The sequence below is a fragment of the Varanus komodoensis genome, unplaced genomic scaffold (assembly GCF_004798865.1).
Source record: "Varanus komodoensis strain SLA01 unplaced genomic scaffold, ASM479886v1 scaffold18_3, whole genome shotgun sequence".
In the NCBI taxonomy this organism is placed as follows: Eukaryota; Metazoa; Chordata; class Lepidosauria; order Squamata; family Varanidae; genus Varanus; species Varanus komodoensis.
The window spans coordinates 1,911,453-1,935,681 of record NW_025335549.1 but is presented as its reverse complement, the minus strand read 5'-3'; the positions used below and the strand labels follow the sequence as shown (position 1 = coordinate 1,935,681).

Here is a 24,229-nt window from a genome sequence, read left to right as displayed (position 1 = left end):
GATTTAGCATTGGCACATTGGTTTCCAGGATAGGGGGCTTTTCATATGTGTCCTCAAAGATTTAAGACATTTTCCCAAGAACTGATATCTTCAACAAAGTGCAATACTGCTGGGAATCTACTGTCCCATAAAGCACGTTATACATAGCAAAAGTGGCAGGATCTGGTAGGACAAAGAAGAGAATCCAGACTGATTCAGTGGTACGAACACATACCCTGCTCTGGAACCATGTTTCTCCCATTTATGATGAGTTGCAGTTCTAACAGATAAGATACTGTTGTTTTGTTTTCATGAGGAAAAAGAAAAGACAATAAAATTAAACTCTGTGGATATAGTCCTGGAAAGGAGTGGCTTTCCATCAGTGATCACCTGTGCGCCGGCGGAGGTAAGAGGACGGAGTTGTGATAAACAAGGTGGCACTCACTACAACAAGTGTGCTTCAACGCGAAGCCAATGGAGTCCTTGCCGAACGTAACGGACCAGATTGGCCATACTGCTGTGTTGCGTCAATGGACCCATCACCAAGTCCAGGTCTATGAAGAACTCTGCAAAATAGGAAGCGGAGTCATTTTCTGCCTTCTCAGGACCACCACGCATGAGTGCATTCACTAATTATATTAATTTGCTCTAGCTGATTGGTTTTTCAATTAGTTGCTTAACTAAATTGTAAAAATACATAGTTCTAACTGGCTTACAACAGTTCAGAAAATAATAATAATTGGCAAGAACATCTAATAATGCTATTAAAATCTCCATGCAGCAGCAGAACACAGGGTATGGAATGGGTAGGGAAATGAAGTGATTAAAATAATTCTATGCATGTTGCCTCAGAAGGAAGTTTAGGTTAACTTCCAAATAAGTAGCCATAGGTGGGCTCTTTAGAAACGTAAAAAGAGAAGCAAAGAAAACGACCAATATTAAAAATTTAATAGTAATTATTTACTATAATTTATTTTATTATTACTTTGTCTTAAAATAGTTGAACTCTAGAGTACAGTCCTGTGGTTCCTATATGCTCTTTAGATGTACATAGAAAAGCTTGAAAACCAGCTCCAAATTCAGCGTGAGCACTTCCTGTCCTCCCAGCCGGCGGACTGCCTTCTTCACTTGCACTGGCTCCGAAGTCACAAGTGTGACCTCGGAGCCGGTGCTGGGGGCAGGGCATTCCTCGGGGAAGGAAAGAGCGAGGCTCAGCAAGGAGCACGTGCAGGGGTGGAACATTTGATGGGTGCAGTCAGGCATCAACATGTTTTGCAAGGTGAGGGATACATGAAAGCAATCTTTGCATTGGCCCTCGTCTTGCTTTTTCCTTGATGCCCACACTGTGCTGAGGCAGGAGGGCAAAGAACAGCCACATGGGACGTTCGCAGGCACCTAATAAACGCTCCTATTGTAATTACTACCTGATTATTTGTGATGCAATGCCAGAGGCTATGTGATTTGCCATTTTCTCTGTCTTCTGATTTGATTTAGGAGGTCTGAGAAAAATCTGAATAGGTGACCCCCAGCAGGAAATGAGAGATTGATTCTTCCAAGCTCTTCCTTTGTCATGAGGGGCCCACTCTGTAAATGTACCATTGCTTTGTTCAGGAACTGAAATAGGTAGGGGATGGCTGGCCAGTGGTAATGGTGTTATATAGGGGTGAATCCCATTGTGGGGTGGACCCCAGACTGCATTGAAGTAGGGCAAAGCTTTTCAAAGGCATCCCTGAACCCTTTGGAGTTCATACTTCTTGCTGTCAAAGACGGCTATCAACATGAAACATACTAAAATTTGAAATGTGAAATACAAAAGCAAATATGTAATTGGCAATTAATGAAAGTTGAAACAATGTTTGGAAAAGGATATTGTTCTCCAAACATCCTCATTTATTGCAATGTATCAGTTGTGCTTTGCAGAACTGGGTGTGTTCTATCCTTAGGGGCTCAAAAGACTGGGCTTATTTGAGGAGTAAAAAAGGCCATAATGTTTTGCAAAAAAGAAGAGCTATGCAAATAGGGAGTTCAACAGCTAATTCTCTCTATACTTAGCTTTAGGAATAATAATTATTGGGTATATTTTCTTTCTGCTGCTTGAGCACCTGAGCTACTTTGACTCAATTCCAGGTAGAACATTTAGCAAATCCACAATCCACAGCACTAATCACAAGATTATCTCTTCCTTCCTTTTATGTTTTAGAAGAATGGATCTCATATCACACAGCCTCCTGTAAAGAATGCATGTTACTAGTCCACCTGATTTTTATCTCTTCTGTTACTCCTTCTTCTTTATTGTTCCAAATGAAAATAATTAACTAGTTCACAGGCAATATGACATTTTATGCATTTAGAATGAATGTCATCTCTTTTCTTACTGTTTATCCAATACACGGTTACCCAAAACATGCAATGTTTAAGGAGGATCAGCAATAATAATTACTTTTATGCTCAGTTGGTAAAGCTCTCTGCTTGGTTCATAGCAATTTCTTACACACACACACAAACACGGATGAGCTGCATATTGCTTTCTTACTAGAACTAGCTGGACTGGCCAAAGTAAGATCTCAAAATATTTACTTCCAAACACATGAAAAATAGAATTAGCCTCTGCTATGATTCAGTGAATGGAAGTACAGGGTTCACATTACCATGTGCTGGCATTTCTGAAAGCATCTTCTGAGAAGAGGCATGCCTTCCCGTGTGAGATCAGAAAGGGGAATGCCTCTTCTTGGGTGAGTCTGCTATCTCCTACAAATAAAGGCTGACCTTTTGTTTTTGCTGTGTGCACTTGGCTTCTTAACTTCAGAGCTACAGGATCAAGGGCACTTAGATCCACCAGCAGGGACTCGGGCTACTTGCATCTACTTTTCACATAGATTTATGATGGCATGTATTTTGGGAGCGTGGATATGAAATGATGACATGGAAGAAGGCCTGTAGTACTGCTGCCTTCCAGTGAAAGAGGCCCACTAGAGGGCACTTTTCCTGGGGCTCCCTGGAGCTGGTCCGGATGAGGACCAGAAACATCATTCCTTTAAAAAAAAGTAAAGGAAGCCAATACTTCCTGAGCGGTTGATACTTTATATTACTCCCATCCCTTGGCATCATGACATTGAGAACGACTGTGAAAAATGACAACCAGCTACGACATCAGCCAGCCAGCCAGCCAGCCAACCAACTAGCCAGCCAGCCAGTGACCGTCACATGCCCTTTGTCTGCAAGATCAAACCTTGTCATAACCAGACAGAAAGCATTTCAAATCCCCAGTCTTTAGAGCAGAGAGATTATGAAGAAGGCGGCACCTTTGTTCTCTTTCACCAGCTTGTCAGCCATGTCCCAGTGCTCGTAGCTTCGCAGTACGTTGTTCGTGATGTTGACGTGGCTGGCAGCCATGTGGTGGATGCGCTGGGGAATGGTTATGGTCCCCGCCGAAGACGACCCAGCTGTGCCTGTCGTGTTCCCAAGAGAGCTGATGGGTGAAGGGCTCAGGGACATGGGGGATGGAGTTTCTGTGCTCCTGGAAAAAGGGAAGCAGGAGAGGTTCCAGGTCAGAAGAACGAGCTGGCTGCTCAGTCTGGCAAAGACCCTGGTAAAGCAATTTGGCGCTGGCCTTAAGACGGCGGTGCCTGCCTGTGCTCAGCACTCCCCGCAGAGGTACTCGAGAGCACCTCTGGAAGAGTGGAGGTCTCAGAGGAGGCTGGGGGGTGAAAGGGTGCCCCCCGGCCCCTGAAGTACACGGCAGCCTGGCCACTGCAGGTCAAGCCCAGCAGTTCGTACTGCGGATTGAAGGCGATGCACTATCAAGCCAGGCAGCCTGTGTGACCAAATCGGAATGTGCCTTGTTACCATGGGAACCTTGGGGAAGACTATCCCCCCATGTGGGTGGGGGCTCCCCCCATTTCTGCGAGGGAAGATGGAATGCAAGTGTGCCATGTTTCAACTGCAAAGTTGCCAGGCCGGCCGGCCGTCTTTTCACGGAGCACCGTTACAGAGTGCCGCTGATGGACAGCCAGTGCAGCATAGTGGTTAGAGCAGGGACAGGCAGCCTACATGCTGTTGAGGGCTGCATTGCCTGCTGGGTAATTTGTTGGGGGAAAAAGGTGGGCAGCCATGACAGCTAAAGCCAATGGTTGGTATGGCCAAATCTGATGCCATTGCCTTTTCTCCTTCTGCCACCGTTGCCACCCTCTCTCGTTCTTCCCACACGGTGGGCTGCCAGGGAAGGGACAGCTCTCTGTGGCTAGAGGACTTTTGAAATGAAGCCACGAGACACATAAAATTAGGCCAAAGGCCACTGGCTTCCTGCTTCTTAGTGTTAGACTGGGGAGATCCCGGTTCAAATCTCTGCTTAGCCATGAGTCTTCTAGAAAATAACACACGTGCTGCCCAGTTACTCCTTCTCTGAGCTAACCCATCTCACAGGTTTGTTGGGATAAACAGGGGAGTGGCAGAACCCCACCCAGTTCCGAGAAATCCTTGGAAGAAAAGTGAGATAATCAATCAGTCAAACAAACAAAAATTGTAAACGCCTGAATATCATTCCCTTGTGTTGCAAGGGGTGGAGGGGTCAGGGATTTCTAAAGGGTACTAAACTACAATTCCCAGGATTCTTTGGGGGAAGCTAGGACAGTGAAAGTGGGACACAAGTCCTCATACATTTGTAGTGTAGAAATGCCCTTTGTTCCTTGTTCAGTGAACAAGACTTAAAAAGGCATTTGGTCAAGTTTGTTAAATATTTAGAAATGCTCAATAGTCGGTATTTCTAAATAACTTACAAATAATCCAGATTTCTAAAGCAGTCATTTTCATACCTGAACAAATGGCAGTTGAATGCAAATGGAAATTCTGAGTTAATTTGACTGGCAAAGCTATTCTGCGCTTTCAGGCAAAGTCCCAACAAGAGAACGTTGGTAACTCAGAATGACTGAAAGCAAGAATGGACCCTCCCGCTTTTTAATTTTTTCCCTTCACACTGTGAACATTTTTTTCAGACCGCTAAATTAAAAAAAGAACCCAGCCATGCAATATGTTTGGAGCTTCCAAGATTCCCCAATGGAAACCTCTCATGAATCCCTAAAGCTGTGGCTAATTTGCATATTTTATTAACATCATTCCAGCTTTTGATGATTAATCTCCTGGATAATACTCTAGCTATTCCCCCCCTTCCAGACTAGATAGCATTCCATCTGCTCCTGGTGTCCAAAAGTAATGAGCAGAAACAGCCGCCTACCTCTCAAGGTTGTTGTGAAACCTAATATGATCGAAACTAAAATAACAACAGCACATCACATAGAGGGTCAAACTACTACAAGTTGCATTAAATATGTAGTGTGTAACTCCACATGTTTTTTTGCATTCTCAAGAGTAAGCACAGGGATTCCCATCTGGATTGAGACAGAAGGACATCTATTGGTTCGTCCCTCTAAAGCCACAATCCCTGTGGATCCCCTCTGCACCGCAATTCCAGTAAAAAACAACAACTTGCTGCCAATGGGAGTATTTTACTCTCTAACTACTGCACTAGAGGAGATTTCTGTCTGTATGCCATGGCTGTGCGGGAAGGATTAACTCTCTATCCGTCATATGCTGAGCTCCTAATCTGGATTGGTCCCACAGTGCCTTTTTGAGTAAAGTAGACATGCACGGGGAGCTGCGTGAGATGGGATTTAACTTAACACACGGTTTGGTCTGAAGGCTTTCCTTGCTGTTAGTGCCACAGAATGCAACAGATGCATTTCTGGGTGAATGTACAACTGGATTGCAGTGCCCCAATATTTAAACACATCAGTGCTGCCAATGGAGTGCCCTGCACTCATTACTTGTACACAACAGCAAATAGAAATCACTGCATTTCTGCAAGGACCCGACAGTCAGGGACCTGGTTGAACTGAAACAAGGGCTGGACAAGGGTGGAACTGGAAGCCACTAGATGACAGGACACCCATCAAGAACTGAAAAGGGGAATTAGACAAATTCACAGAGGGCAAAGGTCATCCATAATATGAGCAGACACTTTGGCTATATACAATTCATAGATCAGGAGCAACAAGTATCTTGAAAACCAGTTCTCTTTCTCTATATCCATCCATCTCAGCCATTTTACATAGGGGGAAATGGTCTTCCATCTGGCTCACCACTCAGCACACATAATGGGCCTGCCATCCAAGAGTCTGGGGCAAAAAGCTTCCCAATCCAGCCCCCCTGCTCCCCAATAAATGATGCATCATTCCTGAAAGATTCCCACAGGGCACTGGAGGATGCAGGCAGGAGAATCTTTCAGAGGTATGGCTTGTTCCCATTTGGCCCCAGTTCATCCAAGCAGTGTTAGATAAGAAGCTGGTTTTTAAAACATCTGCCTGGTGTTTGTACAACATTTCTTTTAGATCCAATGCCAGCAGTTAGGCGGAAGAAAATCGCTGGCTGAGAATGGCATGTTCTCAGCAGACCCCATTGCTTCATCAGGTGTGGAAGGGGTGCTTAACAGCTTCTCTTCTCTGGTAAGGGGATTGACTCCTTTGGTTTAAATATTGGGGTGATCCAAAATCCCACCCATCTGTGTAATACTGCCATGACTTCAGCCCCATCTACCCTGTTATCTGTCATACAGACTGCCTTATCTGGCATGGTTTCCCCACAGAGAATCCTGGAAATTGGAACTTGGTGTTAGGGTACTGAAATGCTTTGGTTACAGGTGAAAATGGAGACCATTTTTGGTCGGAATTAGGGTCAATTAATTAATTTGCCTGGCCCAGAGTATGGTGTGAAGGCACATCCACCAAGCTGAAGCTAAGCAGATCTGCAACTGGCCTCAGCTTGGAGGGGAGACCATCAGGGAACTGCATGGAGCCACCTTGAGTCCCACCATGTGGGGGACACATAATGGGGTATACACAGTAAATGAATGAATGAATGAAACCAATAGCTGTTTTTGCTCTTGTTTACAGCTGCAGACATCTTCAGGCTGGTTCCTGGAGTTGTGCCTGGCTTGGCTGCCCTCATGGCACGCAAAGCTGGTCTGTGGCCCACACGTGCGAAACAGGCAGGAAGTGTTAGATGGAGAGTTATGTCTGCCTGGCACAACACTGCAGCTTCAGATTTGAGACAGTGCTGTCTTAGCATTAATAGAAGGGTTCAGATAATTGGTTGACTAAGTGCCTCCATGTATTCACCACTATTACGCCTTCAGTTTTATTAAACAGCACTTACCATATATCAATGAAATATTCATTGGCCTTTCATTACTGAACAAATCACTGGGAGAAAAAATCATTGCCCTGGAGATTAACTTTACTTTGGCATCTTGGAACGACCCTGTACTTTCTATCCAATTAACAGCTATTTTTATGGCCCTCATTTGGCTTTAAGAACCAAACTGATGAAGAATTTGGGATCAATCAATCCATACAACCCCTTTTTTTGTTCTGCTTGTCAAACTGTAACTCATGGAACATTTAACCATAATATAACAACTTATCTTCATCAACAAAGAAATCCTCCCTGCATATCCCATTATCCACTCATTTCCATGAACAAGGAATACTTACTTTCCATTGCCTCCCCAAGGAGAAGGGGCCTGTGAAACTTTGGATGAATTCTGTAAGAAGAACGAAGAATGGAAATAAAGAGATCGGTCTTTGTTCTCTTGGCAGCAGACACAAAAGAAGATTTAAATTGCATTAATATTGATCACTGCAAGACAAGGCATTTCCTATTTAAGTAGTAAAGTAGGAACATTATATATAGAACCATGCCAGCATAATAATCCTTTTTAAACTAAAAAGGGGGAAAAAAGAAACACAGGTTGGATAATTAGTGGGCTCTAACCAGGAGTATAAAAGTCAATGAAAGACACAATATACCAGAACTCCAGAATAAATCAGGCACCTTTCATGAAGTGCTTTAATTATCCATATCTAAAATTCCTTCTGTAAAAGGTGCTTTTTCACCTAGTGGGTGAATTAGAAAACTTTTCATCAAGACAGGAAACTTGAAGATGATCGCTTGAAATAGGGGAGGACTGTTTCTCATTTTTAGAAAAAAATACTTATGTGATTGTCCTGAAGGTTGTAGTGGGCTCTCATATTGGTAAACCTGGCTTTTTTACTTTCTCTGCGTTCCTTTATATATTGGTAAAGTGAACATCCAAAACACAGGGAGTTTTGAAAATCTAGTTGAAACTGTGACTGTTAAGGAGAATCGAGTAACACTGCGAAGGCTGATAGCTGTTGCTTCCATACTAGGATATGTCAGCGGTGCTGAGTCAAAGTTTTTCTGCAGTCGGACTGGAATTAAGGTGGAAGTTCTGCAAGACACCCAGCAGAGCTGTACACCCCTTACAAACGTGTCTATTCCATGCCTGTTGATAAACTCCTACTATATTGCTTGGAAGGAATATCTGCTTAGTGAAGGTCTCACAGACCTTATAGAAGAGGCAGAAGCCAAGCATTTTAAAAGAAAGCAGCCAGGAGGAAGCTATTTTTTAAAGGGCCAATAGTAGAAAGTGGAATTAATTTTAGTTTGGTAGTTCATTGTAGCTGGGCTGGAATTGTGTTTTTGGTAGAATGTGGTGGTGCTGGAAATACCATTACTCAGGTCTGAAAGGAAATACCACAATATAGAAATTACTAGAATGCAAGGCCTTGACCATGATAATGGACCATTTTGACATAACACTAAACCATAGCATGCCACAACATGAATGAGCATATGTGAGTCTCAGCCCTCCTCTCTCCTGCTCTAGCGGAGCTGTAAGGATGAAACAATAACCTTCAGCTCTCTGCTCTGACCTGACCTGACTTGTGTGGTTACATCCAACCTGGAAGATAAGCCCTGTTAAACTACGGTTTGTTTGAAATAAGCCAGGATGAAATGGTGGGTTATAATTCTGGCTTGTTGCCTGTGTTGCCTGCGGAAGAGGAAAATACCAATCATTCAATGGGAATAAGCAGTAAAATGCTGGTACCTTAAAGTATTCCATCAGAGACCTCGAGTACTTCATAGCATGGTCCTTCTTTAGTTTAAACATTCTCAGGTAGAGAAGGGATAAGCATCGGTAGCTGTCATTTGGGGAAAAGAGCAACATTACTTCTGCTTCATGAAACTGCAGGATGTGGGCACAATACAGTCAAGCTTATGCGCCATTTCAGATGGGTGAAGCCTAGTGCTCAGTGCTCTTTTAAATCCATGGTTTTCTCTCAGGAGTGAACTGTGAATGGTGCACACCTTTTCCTGGTCCCCCCACCCCATCCCCTCTTGCAACAAGCTTTGCTGCCTTTATCAGGATTAAGCACTACCTTGGCAAAGATGTTATCCTATCCCTCACTTCATTGTTGCAGCAAGAATTAAAGCCTTGCTTCAGACTGCCTGAAAAGCCCTTATGTGTACCAAGCAGATGTCCTGTTCGGACTTGAGGCTGGGCTAAGCAAAAAGTTAAGCACATGCATCATTCTTTTAGATGAAAGAATTAAACACATACTTAACTCTTTCATTCAAGAGAACAGCAGGGAAAAATCCATGATTTTGGTTGGATTGCATGCTCTATTTCTCATGGCATTATTAGTTGTGTATTTACAAACTGTTCCACATCAATAGATACTGGAGTAGCATATAGTGAATTAAAACACCAAATGTTGCTGTGAAAGCTTCCAAAGAATTCAGGGGTATGCCCATGGTCCTCTGTTTTCACAAACACTGTGTTAGATAGGTTCAGCTGGGATGGGGCGATTGTGTCCCCCCAAGGAGCTTCCAGGATGAGCAAGACAAAATCCCAGTTTCTCTTGACTTGGTCCAGCACTGGAGCCACAGTATCACCTGTCTGCTTATGGTATCCCTCTGGAACAAATCTGTAGCATTGCCCAGAGGGTGACTGCAAGGCAGATGGAGGCTGGTGCCTCACCCCTTTGCTCTTATTATGGCCTGTATGCTTGGAGAAGGAAGCTACGTCACAGAGAAGAAGGAAAGGCAGAAGAATACAGAGAAGCTGTCACCAATGTGGGAATAGTTTGGACTTCAACTTCCATCAGCTGCAACCAGTGATGATTGGGGTTGACGTAAAAAACATGCATCTGCATGACATTAGGCAGCTCTAGATCAGGGGAGGAAAACCTCTGACCCACAAGCCTAATCTGGTCCGTGGACATTCCTAATCCAGTTGGTGGAGAGTGTGGCTTCCTCCACAGGTTCTACCTCCTACCCAAGCTACACCCACAGGTGTCTAGCAGAGGCATCTAACTTAGGAAGCTGGCTGGACTCTCCTGCTCTCTTTGCCCAATTTTCTCTGATTGAGAGAACGGGGTACCCCTTTGCCTGCCCCCAGTTCCATTGCCCTGGTTGTGACCAGAAGAGGCGGGAGGAGGAACCCCGTGTTATTTCTCATGAGGAACCTGAGGATTTCCCACTGGGTGCTACTCAGCTTCCCAACTGGGGCAGCCACTGGTATGCTAGGCGCTTTGCCAGAGATGGGCCACAGCTGGTGCTTGTGTGGAGGAGCACTGGTGCCACGGGGTATCCTGCAACACTGGCAGGTGTGGGCACATCCATTAGGCCACTCAGCTGGGGGAAGAGAGCATCCCCCACCTCAGCTCAGCTCCCTTGGGACCCTTGTTGGGTCTGGGTCTCAGTGTGTGCAGCCCAGTGCTGCTAAGCCCTACTTAAACACTTTAGAAAGGTCATCAGCTCACCATAAAACTGCCAGCTTCTTGTCTCCTTCCGTGGCAGAGGAGCCAGTGAAGTTCTTCAGTCTCATTGCATACCTTCAGAGAGAGATTTGAGGGGAGTGGGAAAGGGAAATACTGAGTGTTAGCACTGATGCGTCTGGGAAAATCCAGGTGACATTTAGAAATCACTGTCTGGTAAAACAGATATGGCACAACAACATGTTTCTTTGAACTCTGTATTAGATCGTCCTGTTTTCAACCTTCTACTGTAAGCCACTCTTGATTCAGTAGACTGTTGCCTATAAGTCAAGGAATGAATAACCATAGAAACAGAGTGAGTCAGAAGGGGCCTCCTGGGCCATCTAGTCTGACTCCTGGCTCCAGCCGGTCCCACTCATGTCATGACAGACTTTGGCAAAAATGGCTTCCTTAGAACTGCACTCAGCCCCAAGAAACGAGGAAAAACCCATGTCAATTATGAGCTCCTTTCCCACAGCAAATGACATGAAAAATACTTATTTTATTTCATATATAGTGCGGTTCTTGCCTTGCAGCATTTGCATCCTGACAAAATAACGAGACATCCAAAATAATCAATAAAATGTAAGAGCACATAAAACAAAGAAACCTAAGAAGAGCCTCAGTAGATGATTTCGAAATGTAGATAGGTTCATCTTGGTGAAACATCCTTGCAGAGAGGGAGAGATTGTCCAGGTCACATGGGCCAAGCAATGCTAACATGGAGAAATTGCTAGGAGGAGAACCAAGCCTGAGAGCTCTGATCTATCCCAAGTCCTGCTGGTTCATGCTTTTCTTCTCCCTCCCACTTTTGCTGGATTATCTTCTCCTTAGCTCCTGGTTCTTTCTCATGGTTTGCAGCGGGAGGAAATGAATCTAGGCCAGCTCCAGGACTGGCACAGGTTTTTTTAACCAATTTGGAGGCCTGCTGGGGGAATGGGAAAGCTTGAGATCCTGTGAATCCACCCATGCCTTCCTCTGCTCCCTCTGCCTGGCATACAGCATTTGCACAGGCTAATACACATGCACACGTCTAAAGAAGTTAAAATGTCAATAGCAATGCAGTCCATCCCATTGCAGTGTGGAAAGCTGTGCCTGCCCATTCATTCTGCTTTTGGGCAGCAGTTTTAGAGGTGCTGTATCATTTAAATCAGAAATAGAAAGGGCAGCCCACCAAACAGAGGACTGGTCTATGCCACCCTATGAGGCCCTCCTTGGTGCCTAACATTTAATCATTTGTAAAGCTGGTGTATTTTGCGTCATGAATTCCTGAGGCTGCCTTTTACCAAACCAGGTTGTCTTTTATTCGCTAGCTTTCCTACTGGGACCAGCCATGTCTCTCCAGAGAATCTGGCAAGTATCTTTTCCAGTCTTTTGCCTTCATGTCCCTTAAGTAGGAGGTGCCAGCACCATAGCTGTATTTGCAGGTGGTATTAGGGGCAGCCTGGAGCTCTTGTGTAGAGCCCTGTATCCCTGGGAGGACCTCTGCCCACCAGCTTGCAGCCCACACAACATGGCTGAAATGAAGGTCCAGGTCCCTGGGCCACTGCAGCTGCATCAGCCCCCGCTGGATTAGCTGGTTCTGTGACCACGCATGTTTCACCTCGGACTGAGATTTCCACCCCCAGAAATTGAATGCCCTCATCTCCTCCTTAGGCCTTTTACAAATAGGGATAACCTTAGGAAACAGGGTCCTTCAAAGACATTGACAGAGACATTAAAGCTCCTGCAAATCAGGAGCTGGTGCCCAGCCTCACTTCTGGGTGCGTGCTCAAGCTTGTATGTGCAACGCATGAGCCCTGCAAGTCAGCCCCAGGCCCCCTTCCATGCAACTCTCCCTGGCTCTCTTGGAAGGATAAAAAGAGCAGGAAAACCCCCTTCCTCCTCTCCCCTGCACCTCCCCTTTCCCAGGGAAACGCGGCAGCCCCTCCCTCAGCCTTCCATGCATTTCGCCTTCTGAAATCAAATCATCATATAAAAACCATTGTTCTGCACCTTAATACAATTTCACAGGTACTTGTGTTAGAATAAGTAATGGGGTTCAGTGTTGCGTAAGAAAGTTTTAAGGTGTTCGGGCGGCCTCATTTGCAAGGGAGTAATGAAGTGCAGGAGAACTACGCTGCTTTCGCTACATCGGGGCACTGCTGCCCCTGTAATCGCCCACATGATGAGCTCCATATATAAGATCCTTTTAGTTCAGCACCCTCCTGTCTCTCGCTCACGCGCTGGATGATTGCCCCCGTCATACTTGGTGGGTCAGGCCAGACAACAAAGATTCATATCTGTCGAGGATATGTGATCTTAACAGGGAAGGGATGTAAAGATGCAATTAGTCTGAACAGCCCTGGCGGTCATACTTCTGGCATCCCGAGTCTCTGCGATGCATCGCTCGTTCTCACAAATCAATGTCATTTGCATGCGTCCCAGCTTCTGAAGAGTTATAATTAGCCAAACGGATAAAAGGAAAGGTCTGCTAGGTGAGAAATACCTCTTGCTTGCACTGTTTCTTCTGCCTCTGAGATAAGCAGGACAGATTGTGAGTGAGGCAGACAAAGGGGCAAATGAGACTCCGACTCGACTCGCCCCCTCTCTAAAGCAGGGGTGGGTGCCCTGAGGCCACGGGCCGGCCGAGGCCTTCCTGAGGTCCCCATCAGCTTAACTGCTTCTCTGCCGATCAGAGACGCTGGAACACGGCCTTCTCCTCCCTCCCATGCGCCTGCTGCAGCGTGGCTAGTGGGACTTGCCGTTGAACAAGCGCTACACCCCACAGCCAGGGAGATTAACGTGCTCAGATTTCTCCATCTTGGTGTGTGGGCACTCTGGGGTGGGGAGCGTGGGACTCTGTCCCCATACGGTGTATCCTGGCAGCACCTCTGCCTGCCATCCTGGCAAGCGGGGTCAACACTGCAGGTGGCCAAAATGGGCCACCTATGTCTTAGAGGGCCACCCTTGCCTCAGAGTCCCTCACACCTTTTGTAGGATGCCCATGATTCTCCAAGCAGTGTAAGGAATCTGCTTTGGGGTGGGAACTCCTTGGACTTCCTGGGCTTGGCTCCCTGGAGCTCAGCCCTCTTTCTCATGGCTGTGGGTCTAACTTCCCAGCAAGTGTGCCCAGAACTTGTGTGCTGCACACCTGGAGTCAAGCCCCACACGAGTGGTGCTCAAGCACGTCTTTCTTACATGCACTGAATTGCAACCTATGCTTGTGTTGCATGTGATGTGGAAGAAGGCTGCCCGTTACACTGCCTTTGTTCCATAAGCTCAGCTCGCTTTCTAAGATGGGGCCAAGCCTGAAAGGAAGTCCACAAACTGAAGAGGGATGAATTCCAAGGAGCTTGGTTGCGATGCTACTTCCAGCTTTGTGGGGTTATAGGCTGTGGCATCATTCCTCCATGTGAGGTTTGATCCAACCACTTCAGTCTTCAGCACCCTAAGTAAAATGCAATGGTGCTTGGTTGCTTCTATCCTTGGTTACCTTGAGCCCTCCTCCCTGTGGTGTTCTCCAGATTGAAAAGGTGTGTTTTGTGGCGCAGAGGCCTGACTCTTGTGTAGGCTACTCTGCAAAGGGCAATCCACACAGATGGAGCTATAAACAGCATTAACTGCAAAACAGTATAAGGAACAGCATTACAATTTAGGGCGACCAGAGCGAAGGGGACAGTAGGACAGGTCTGGTTTAGTTATGATCTGACATTACATAGGCTCATTCTGCCGAACTGCAACCTCCTTTGTAGTCGCTCCTTTCTGTTTCAACCAGAGCTGCATGCAAATACACATTCTGAAATATTTACAAGGCATATTATTTCCCCAAAGATAACAGCTTCTTTTCAAATCTGGTACATTTCTGCTATGTAAACAAATACTCATTCATAATGCAAAGCGTGTACTATTCCTTTATTGATGCTTCTTGGTTGTCTCCTCCACTGCATTCTTCCATGTTAAAAATCTATGTCACTAAGGCAAGAGTTTGAACATAGCGGGAGTGAGTTCACATGGGGGTGGGGTGGGGGTGCCTTGCTTGATTCTCTATGTTGGGTTGATGCATCTGATGGCTGCAGCATCACGTGATCTCTTGCATGGCAACCCCAAGTACAATAGTATGGACCGCACTTATTCATCCACTCCAAAATAATACACCACAATGAGATACGTTTCAGCTGTCAGCAGCTGCTTAAGAAATGTGAAGGATTAGGAAAAAAAAACCACATCCACATTTTTTGAACAGCTAAACTATGCAAGGGTTCCCCTCTATCCCGGGTCAAGGTGATCGTTCTTTGCTGATATTTCCTGGGGAGGCAACCCATGATTTTGGTCAACCATAGTTTGCTTCCGAACCAGAACTGGGAATTCAGTTCAGAGTCCTTTGTGAAGAGATGACCTGAGATGTGATGCTCCAAACAAATGGATTTCAGCAATGGGTTTCCTCTCGCCATTGGTCAGGCCCACTTGTTCTTAATGGTCACTGAACAGGTCAGTGGTGGGGAACCTATGGCCCTCTAGATGTTACTGTAGTCCAACTTCCATCAGCCCCAGTCAGCATGGCTAGTGATCAGAGATTAAGGGAAATGGAGGGTCACAGTTTCCCCAGTGCTGGGCAATTGGAGAGCTGGGTGTCAATGTACTTGTTTAGCTGCTTCTAGGTCATGCTTTCATATAGATTATGATATTTAACTCTTCTTTAATTATCTTGTGATTGGTCTTGGAAAGGTGGGCTAGAAATATGGCAAATAAACCTATTGGTCAATAAAAATAAATGACAAAAGCTTTATATCTGCCATGACTCAGCTTCTTTTAAGAAAATTTGCTTCTATTAAAGCAAATTGAATAAAGATGACTTTGGGACAGAACTATGAATGACTCCAGCAACATTATCAATATCTCATATTTGTCATAAATAGAACAATAAAGGACCAGCAGAACTCTGTTTATCTGCAGTTTTAATTTAGCCAAAAACAATTGTTTGCATCCCCCTGGAGAAAGAAACCTGCAAAATCTTTTGAAGACAAAGGTATTTCTCCACAAGGTCTAGGATTCCGAATTTTGGCATGCACACATACATACTGTTTTTCTTAAACAATTCTGAAAATAGGACATCTTGAAATTTAATGGTCAGAATTTTGCTCCAAATGGAGAAAAATATCTGTTCACTGTGAAGTAAGCAAAGTCACACATAAAATGGAATATCAGTATTCTTGTTAACTAGCCACATGTCTGAATGACCACTGAGCAATTTCTAGCAATGATAAATCAGAATGGTAAGCTCATTTCATGAATATTCTTCTTTCTATCCCAACAATTTGTTCCTCTGTTAGGGTTATTTTCAGATCCGTTTGTGAAATGTTTGGACGTTGGTGAAGAAAGGAATATATCCCTGCTGAGAAGTCACATGACTGATCAAAGAATAGCAGAATTGGAAGGGGCCATGAAGGCCCTTGGGTCCATCCCTCTGCTGTTGCAGGTCCCCAAGTTACCCCATCCCACTCAGATGACCATCCAGTTTCACCATGAATATCTCCAGTGTGGGAGAGCCCACCACCTCTCTGGGCAGCTGGTTGCACTGTCATACTGCTCTCACAATGAGGAAGATTTCCCTGATATCTAGCCAGAATCTGGCTTGCACAACTTGAGCTGATTATTCCGTGTCCTACACTCTGGCATCAGCAAGAGAGCTTGACCTTCCTCTTTGACAACCTTTGAGGTACTTCTAAAGGGATATCATGGCCTGTCTCAGCCTTCTCTTCTCAAGGATGAAGGTTCCTCCTCTCAACCCAGTCATACCAGTTAACACAGATGTGCATTCCGAGGCATTCGTTCATTTGTCAATCTCTACAAGATTAGTTTCAGTGCAGTGCTGTTGCCCATCTCCATTCTTTCTCAGCTGGTCATGCCTTCTCTGCCTCTGCTAAACATTTCAAGGGTATTACCACAAATAGCTTGCAAAGGCAGGCAATGAAACTACCTGTGCAGCATGGCAGGGTGGGGGCCCCTTCCCTGATACTTTTTGGCCAAGAGGCACATTCTTTTCTTCCACCATATTTGCTCTGTTTGTTGCTCTATCATATCTGATTTGGAAGGGGATGCTGTGACACCCTCCTATGCACTATGTGATCCCTGATTGCCTAGCACTGTGCTCACTGATTGCCTGGGATCACATGGTGAAGAAGTCTTTTCAAGACAGAAAAAAAAATGATGCTGAACCAGCAAATTAGGGAAACAAGGAGTGTCAAAAGACTCTGAAACAAACAAAAGGGTAGAAGGTGACTACCTTCCACCCCTGCCAAAGCCTTTTGTCATCCATGTAACAGGAACAATCAAAAATTGAATCTCACATCAGTCAGAAAATATTATATTATATTATATTATAGAATAGTAGATACACGTTGTAAGTAAACAGATGGGTGCTTATGCTTGCAGAATGCAAGCTGAATTTAGTTGCATTTTGTGCACATCTCTGCAAAATGGGTGCTGGCAAGCTGCAACGTAACCTGCCAAATTTCATTCTGGAACCATTTTTTACAGCCAAATTATAAAGCTCCAGAAAACAGGGTTTATAACAGAGATCCCAGTGGACTCCCTTTAATGTTTGGAAAGATAAAAGTACCCCTTTTAAAAGACAAGTGTTATTACCAAATGGTGAAATTACTATGCTTTACTTCCACCCACTACATTTCAATTTTAATTTTATGAATATTGCAAATTATATAACACACACATTATAACCTCTAACAGGGCTAATTTATAAGAGCAGTGTCCATCAATTATAAATTTTCTGTGACATTAATAAAATGGCAAGAAGAACTAATTATGATGACTTCTGAGATGAAGATGCCTTGGACTGATCATTAATGAGGTCGAAATGATACTTTTAAAAAACGTAGCAAGTTCTAATTATGAGTGAAATGAGATTACGAAAATGATCACAGGAAAGACATTAACCTGATGAGTTCCACAGTCTCTGAGTACATGGTGTATGGAGATTTTGCTTCTAATGGATCGCGCTCCATAGCGTTCCCGCACTCAATGAAGGAAAGGGCTGCGTCAGCGTAATTCACAGCTTTACCAAACTTTTCCAGCTGAAAAAACAAAGAAGGAACCTATTCAAGATAATGCTCCAGTGTTGACTTCAAGATTGGCATGCAGTTATGGAAAATGCAATGGTCCATTAGGGCGGAGCATTTTTTAAAAAAATACCAAACCCAGGGACTGCTCTTGCAGTCTTACTATGAGTCCAGTAAGGGGAATCCGTGCCTGTTGATCTGTCTCGCTGTCTGAATGAAGTTCCTCATGTTTGCTGTGATAGGGAGGAATTAAAACAGAAGTGCAGAACCTCTGGACTGGGGGCCACACTTGGTGCACTGGGGTTCGGTAGATGGCCTTACCTTCTTTTGTGCAGCCCCCAGAAAGGTAGAAATCCTTAGCTACAGAAAGTAGGAAATGTAAGCTAAAAATATCAGCATTTTTGCTATTCTGGGCCTCACCATTTGCATTCTGCCCTGGTCACCACTAGAAAGAACTTCCCTGGAATGGAATTTCACCTGTAGGCTGAAACAGACTCCACATCCCAACTTCAAATATCTTTTATCCATTCCTCCTTCACCCCAGAATAAAAAATGCCTTTGAACCTCATCTGCATGTTCGCCTTTTTATCCAAGGCTATGCCTGTTGGAACTAAGGACAAACTAGACATGATATTAAATGCATCTTTGCATCTAAGAAGCAGTTTTTAAAAACCTACTCTTTGCGGGGTTTCTGCCCAACGCAAATAGCAGTATCAGAGGAGCAATTTTCCCAGCAGGGGAAGAAAGGGTTCAGTTTCAGGCTCGTGTTCAGGCCTGTTTTATTAATTCCCATTCCCTCGTTTGGCCTGGTATTGCAATTTTCATTGAAGCAAAAAGTGCTGTGCAGGTTAAAAAGAAAGAGAAGCACACAGAGGGATGGCCTGGGATAAAAGATGGGCGTTCTCAGGGATGGTGTGAAACTGGGGTCAAATTTAGGCATGGTCCTCGTAAGGAAGAAGATGTGGGAGATACTGTATGTTGTGGTCATACAAGGCTGCAACACCTTTTTCAACATCATCTGCCCTGGCCTTCCCGTGAAGCACCAGGGACATCAAACAACACACGACAGGAAAGAGCTGCCTGCAGGCAGCAACGCGATGCACGATGCCTCTTTCTGTTAGTGCTGCATGAGAAGCACCCTGAATTCTTCCAGAAGGGGAACACAGCAAGATAGAAGACTTGTTGACAGGTTGGCGATGCAGGCAGTGGCAGGCGGGTGGGAGCACAGAGCGTCTTGGCAGCCATGAACCTGTGCCTGGAAATATGTGCTTATGGAAAGGAGGTCGTGGACCAGCAGCTTCACAGCATGCATGCTCCTGCGCAGGTCTTTCAGCCATGGGAGTGAGGACAGCTTGCTTCCTGGAGCCATCTCAGTGCAAAGCATCCTTCCTCGCCCCTGAGCCTGTGTCAGTCCAAGTGTCCTTCTCTTAGGCTGACCCTTTCCTGCCCTACCAGGAGTTGCCAGGCATTGAACCAAGGAAGTTTTGGATGCAAAGCAGGGGCTGCACCACAGAGCCATGGCCCCCTCCTGCAATCAGGCACACCAAAAAGGCTTCCAGTTCAGTGATGGGCAGAGGGGAGGCCAAGCAGGGACCGTTGCTCAGGGTGGAGCACCCGCTTGCCGCCAGGTTCAGTGGCTGGCATCGCAGGGCAAAGGGGAGAAGGATTCCTGTCTGAAACCCAGGGGTGGGAGTGTCTGCCAGTCCGTGTTGGTGATACTGGATGAGAAGGAGAGGACAGCCTGGCCTGGAGTAATGCAGCAGGTTTATCCAGCAAATCTTCAGGGCACCTGGTTGGAGTGGGCTGCCCCATGTGCTGAACCACACTGACTCTCAGTTTAAGGATGGTAAGAACCACAGGGATGCTGCCGAAGCAGGCAGTCCTGTGTCCATCACTCTCCTTCTCCACTGGATCAGATTTTAGCAACTCACTCTGGTCTGGCAGGGAGCTGGAGCCCTGGGCTGCAGACAGAAGGAGTGCGGGCAGTTCTCGGTTAACTGCACTGAATGCTACTGTTAAGTTAAGCAGGGATGGAACCTGCCTTCCCTACTGGATGGGATGCCTGAAGCCAGAGGGCCTTTCCCCAAGCCTCTGCCTCTCTGTGAGATCAATCTTTTCCTGGCTTACTGGAAAATCCAACTTGGAACTTTCTGACAGGCATCATTTGGCCAGAAGATAGAATCTGGGGATGCTGCATTACTGTCAGTGATGTGCAGATCCTGTTAATTAATGGCACTGCATGCCAATAATTAGCATAATTAATTGCATGCCTTCGTAATGCATGCAAATTAGCAGCAGTCCTCTGGCTTCTTATCCTGATCCAAGCTGCACTGCAGTATTGAATTACCTGACCAGTTTGGACACCTACCAGGGCATCTGCTTTGTGCTTTAGCTTTTTGGCCTCTTGCATGTAGTAATCTGCATTGTGAAGCCTAAGGGAGCAAGAACAAGAACAATAAGAAGGCAGGAGCGACAACAGATGAGCTTTCAGTATCCTCGTAATGGTCACCATGGCTCATTCCCGTCTTCATTCTAGCTCCTAAACCATGTTCCAACTTCCGGGCGATCTTCCAAGGGTTTTAGGGTACCGCGTACGCCTTCCCCCCACCAACTTTCTCCACACAACTGTGCTGCGAGGTAGGTTAGGGTAGGAGAACGGTTGGCCCAAGAGCCCCAGTGTGGCAAAGTGGTCAGAATGCTGGGCCAGGAGGCAGAAGATGCAGGTCCTAGTCCTCACTGGGTGGCTTTGAGCCAGTCACTGTGTCTCAGCCTCACCTCTCTCTGCCCAACAGGATTGTTGTGAGGATAACATTGAGTGGGGGAGGAACATTTGGGATCCTCGTAGCAGGAAAAAGGTTGGGATATAAATATAATAAGTGCTTAAATAAATGACTTTTCTATCTAAGCAGGCATTTAAACTTGGGTTTCCCTCATCCAAATGTGATACTCTACTCAGTACATCACATTACATTGCCTTTTGATGAAGAACCGTGGTTTAACACCCTGAAGGAGGCCTCTCCTCCCACAGGGAGAGTATCAGGAGACACTGATAAGACCTGGAGACACCAGAGAGAGTTAAACGGCAAGTTAATTTCCACTGGGATGCCTTGCTCAGTGCAGATGTAAAGCTTAACTATTATGAACAGAAAGGAGGACTTAGTCAGTAGCTTCCTCCCTGCTTTGCCTCCAGTTCTTAGTCATGGTTTAGCTACTTAGGTATAATGTTTAACCAATGTTGGGGAAGATAAACCATGGTTAAGCTTTATATCTGCAGAGTTTATGAAATATTTGACTAGAAGCCCTGACTGGCTTTCGAGCCGAATAGGATGCATGTATAGATTTGTTTCTCTCGGTACGGTGCTGCTGGGTGCAAAGATGTGATTGATGAACTGGCTGCAGAAGGGCTCATGGTGGAAATGCGAAGCCCAAAGGGGCCTGTTAAACAGAACAAGAGAAAAAACCAGATACAATGCAAAGTGATTAACCAGGGCCGGGTTCCATTAGAAACCCTAAAATACAAAATCATATATCTATATCTTTATATCCAGGAAAGAGAAATAGCTTACAAGGTCCTTCTGAACACAATCATCAATTAATAAACAAACCTGCTTGTTTATAAATTATGTGCACATTTTTCCAGAGAAAGAAAAGTCATATAACTCTCAGAAACTGGAATGGAACCTCACCAAAGCTGGAAAGCCACCTAAAATCACAGGCTGGGGCAGTGGACTTTTAGGGAACAGGGTGGAGCTGTCTGGGGATGCCCACAGGACTGGATGGAAGATCAAATTTGGCCCCTTGTCCTGAAGTTCTACACCCCTTAAATAAAAGTCTTTCAGGCGGCTGGGCTAGGGAACACCCCTGAATTCTTACCATTTAAACAGCAATGGCTTGAAGATGGGAAAGGACTTTGAGCATGGCACATGGGAAGGGACAATGACCTTTCCCCACCCCATGCTATAGTCCTGATCATAGAAACAGAGCGAGACAGACGGGGTCTCCCGGGCCATCTAGTCTGACCCCCAGCTCTAGACGGCTCCGCTCACGACATGCCTACCATGTACTCTTTCCTGAAGCTGATATTAGGCCTGGGAATTAAGCTCCATTCACACCAGTGGGGGCTTACCTCCTGGTCCTGAGAGCTTCAGCAGGGGGAATTTTAACTGGAATCACAGGAAGGGGGAAAATAATTCCCTCCCCATGCACTGATCTTATTCCAACATACAAGACCCAATGCAGCTTGCAACCTGGACACCTGATGGAATACCTTTTCCTTTATCTGCCTGCCAGATCTAGTGGCACTACTGTTGATGGGACAACATTAGCCTGAGATCTGATGCATGGCAACCTGAGAAAGGGAGTTCTTGACAGAGGCACTCTGGCCATGAGTCTCCTTTTGGCCTCACGTACAGCTGATGCCACACACCTTGTAAGCTTTTGACACCAGCTCATTCAGCCCGGCTGACTGACATGTGCTGCTGGAGCTTGTGCACTTATATGTAGCTGATGTCTGTTTCCTCCTGTTTTTCTGGTTGATGTTTGCATCCACTAAGTCCCAGTGCCAGACCAGACTGGATGGATCAGCAGAGGTGGCTCGACAGCTGGCTGCAGTTACACGGCCACTTCCTGCAGCAAACATCTGGTGACGTTAAGTGAGGTTGAAACACCTTGCTTGGGTGTGTGTGGCTGTTTAAAGATGAGGTCCTGCCTCATTTGGTCCTCTCCTAAAAATTGTGGTGCCCCCTTGGATTAACATCTGTATTCGGTAGCATTTAATGACCACTGGATTGGAAAAAGATGCTTTGGGCAAGGTGCCCTCCAGGCTGCCTCCCTTGGTGAGTCTACCTCTCCTCCTCCTCCTCCTGCTGCTGCTGCTGCTCCACACCGCTGGCATGTACTGCCTTGACAAGCAGCAAGCCGGTGAGCAAGGAGCGAGGGCACCTGCGACTCTTCCCTCTCATGGCAACCACCCTTGTTTGCACCAGAGGCCAATACATAAGCAGGATGGCATGTGAGAGAGGAGCAGCAGCACCCGGAGGTTTTTCAACGATCCCTTGCTGGGCTGGAGCCCTTGGCAGCTGTCCAGCCAACCATGTCTACTCTTGATGCTGGCCTCGCTTGTCCCTTTAATCAAATCTGGGCACTTCCAGGTTGCTGGCCCATGGCTGGGGCATGCCACTCACATGTCATCAAATGCTATTTTGGGTCTTCTTGGCTCAGGGGTCCCATCAGCGAAGGCAGGAGCGCTGGACCAGATGTCAGTATCGAGGTGGGTCCTGTCCAGCAGAGAGTTTGGGGGCCTGCTGTGGGAGTCTTCCTCCTGGAAAACATGATTTTCATTAGCTGCTTCTGCTTCCATGCAAATAAGAGCCATGCCTTCCCATGTCACGTAAGGCAAGCCCGCACGTCTTGCAATTAAAATCCAGGCGTATATTTTGCATCTCGTGGACTTCATGTCATCAGTCAGGCTCAGTAGATTAATTAAGCCCAAGCAGTGAAATGTTACTCGCATGCGTGACATCATTAATAGCCACTTCCTCAAAGGTGTAATGTCAGCACGGGTGCTCTTGCAGCATCGCTCGCTTATTAAAATAAAAACGTAAAGAGGTGAATGGCAAGTTTCCGAGGACGAGGGCTGGAGCTGGGGATAAGTAGCAGGGCTGCTGCTCAGAAATAATTCATGACCCTCACCCTGCACACACACAGCTGAAATCATACTGTGAAATACCAGATAAATTCTATTGAGCTGCTGTACTATGATACATGAAAGAGGTAAATAAGATCAAGTGGCTGATAAAAATAAAGGGATTGTGGAGCATCAGGAAAGGTGATGATGGCCCTGGTTTTCTTTCTGCAAGCCTCAAGAAATTCATACAGATCTTTACACTTTAGTCAGTGGGGTGGTGGTGCTGATGGAAGAAGAATGCACGTATGGAAAAATACAGAATTTGTGCACTTTTACCATTCCATAGGCACACTTTTTCAGTTTATTTGAAAACAGGTCCAAAGGGAATATGGGGGCAAGCTGAGACAGCTTTGATGTTAACTTTAGGAGAAATCTGATGAGCCTGAAAATAATTAGTCTGGCCCATCCTTAGCCACCAAAAGTAAAACTAAGTGCGAACTGCGTAGTGTGTAGCTAAAGCTTTTTATTTACTCTGGTGTGAAGACTCTTGGCCCCAAATTCAATTCAGATCAGATCAGGATGCTGTGCACTTGGAGGAGAGGAGTAATCTCCTTCCTCCACTCCTTCCTTCAGTCTCCACGTGGGTGTGTTTGGAAGGAGTGTTAAAAGGGGGGAAAAGGTATCAATGGAGGGTTGGGAATAACACCGTGTGGGGATTGGGAGAAAATGGTGGTGGGTAAAAGTTTGCTTCCCCCTCCTGGAGAGGTAAGTGTTCCAAGCTAAATCAGAGCCAGATGCACTCACACCAGGGTAAATCAAAAGCTAACTTCTGTCACACACTCCTGTGTAAATGGAGCAAAATTCACGCTATCCTTCTCCATTCCACGCGTGAG

At 45.7% G+C, this 24,229-nt stretch overlaps 1 protein-coding gene across 1 annotated transcript in view; it reads right to left on the bottom strand.

Moving 5' to 3' along the window:
* Window positions 1–316: 316 nt before the first annotated feature.
* Window positions 317–24,229, bottom strand: part of AFF2 (AF4/FMR2 family member 2) — a 334,781-nt gene continuing 310,868 nt past the window's right edge. The window contains exons 14-21 of the mRNA XM_044427153.1: window positions 22,894–23,030; window positions 20,079–20,142; window positions 17,589–17,725; window positions 10,659–10,730; window positions 8,942–9,035; window positions 7,524–7,573; window positions 3,282–3,496; window positions 317–545 (exon numbers count right to left, since the gene is read on the bottom strand). Of these exons, the coding sequence (XP_044283088.1) occupies window positions 424–545; window positions 3,282–3,496; window positions 7,524–7,573; window positions 8,942–9,035; window positions 10,659–10,730; window positions 17,589–17,725; window positions 20,079–20,142; window positions 22,894–23,030 (891 nt within the window). The 3' untranslated portion in view covers window positions 317–423. The remainder of the gene's footprint in view (window positions 546–3,281; window positions 3,497–7,523; window positions 7,574–8,941; window positions 9,036–10,658; window positions 10,731–17,588; window positions 17,726–20,078; window positions 20,143–22,893; window positions 23,031–24,229) is intronic.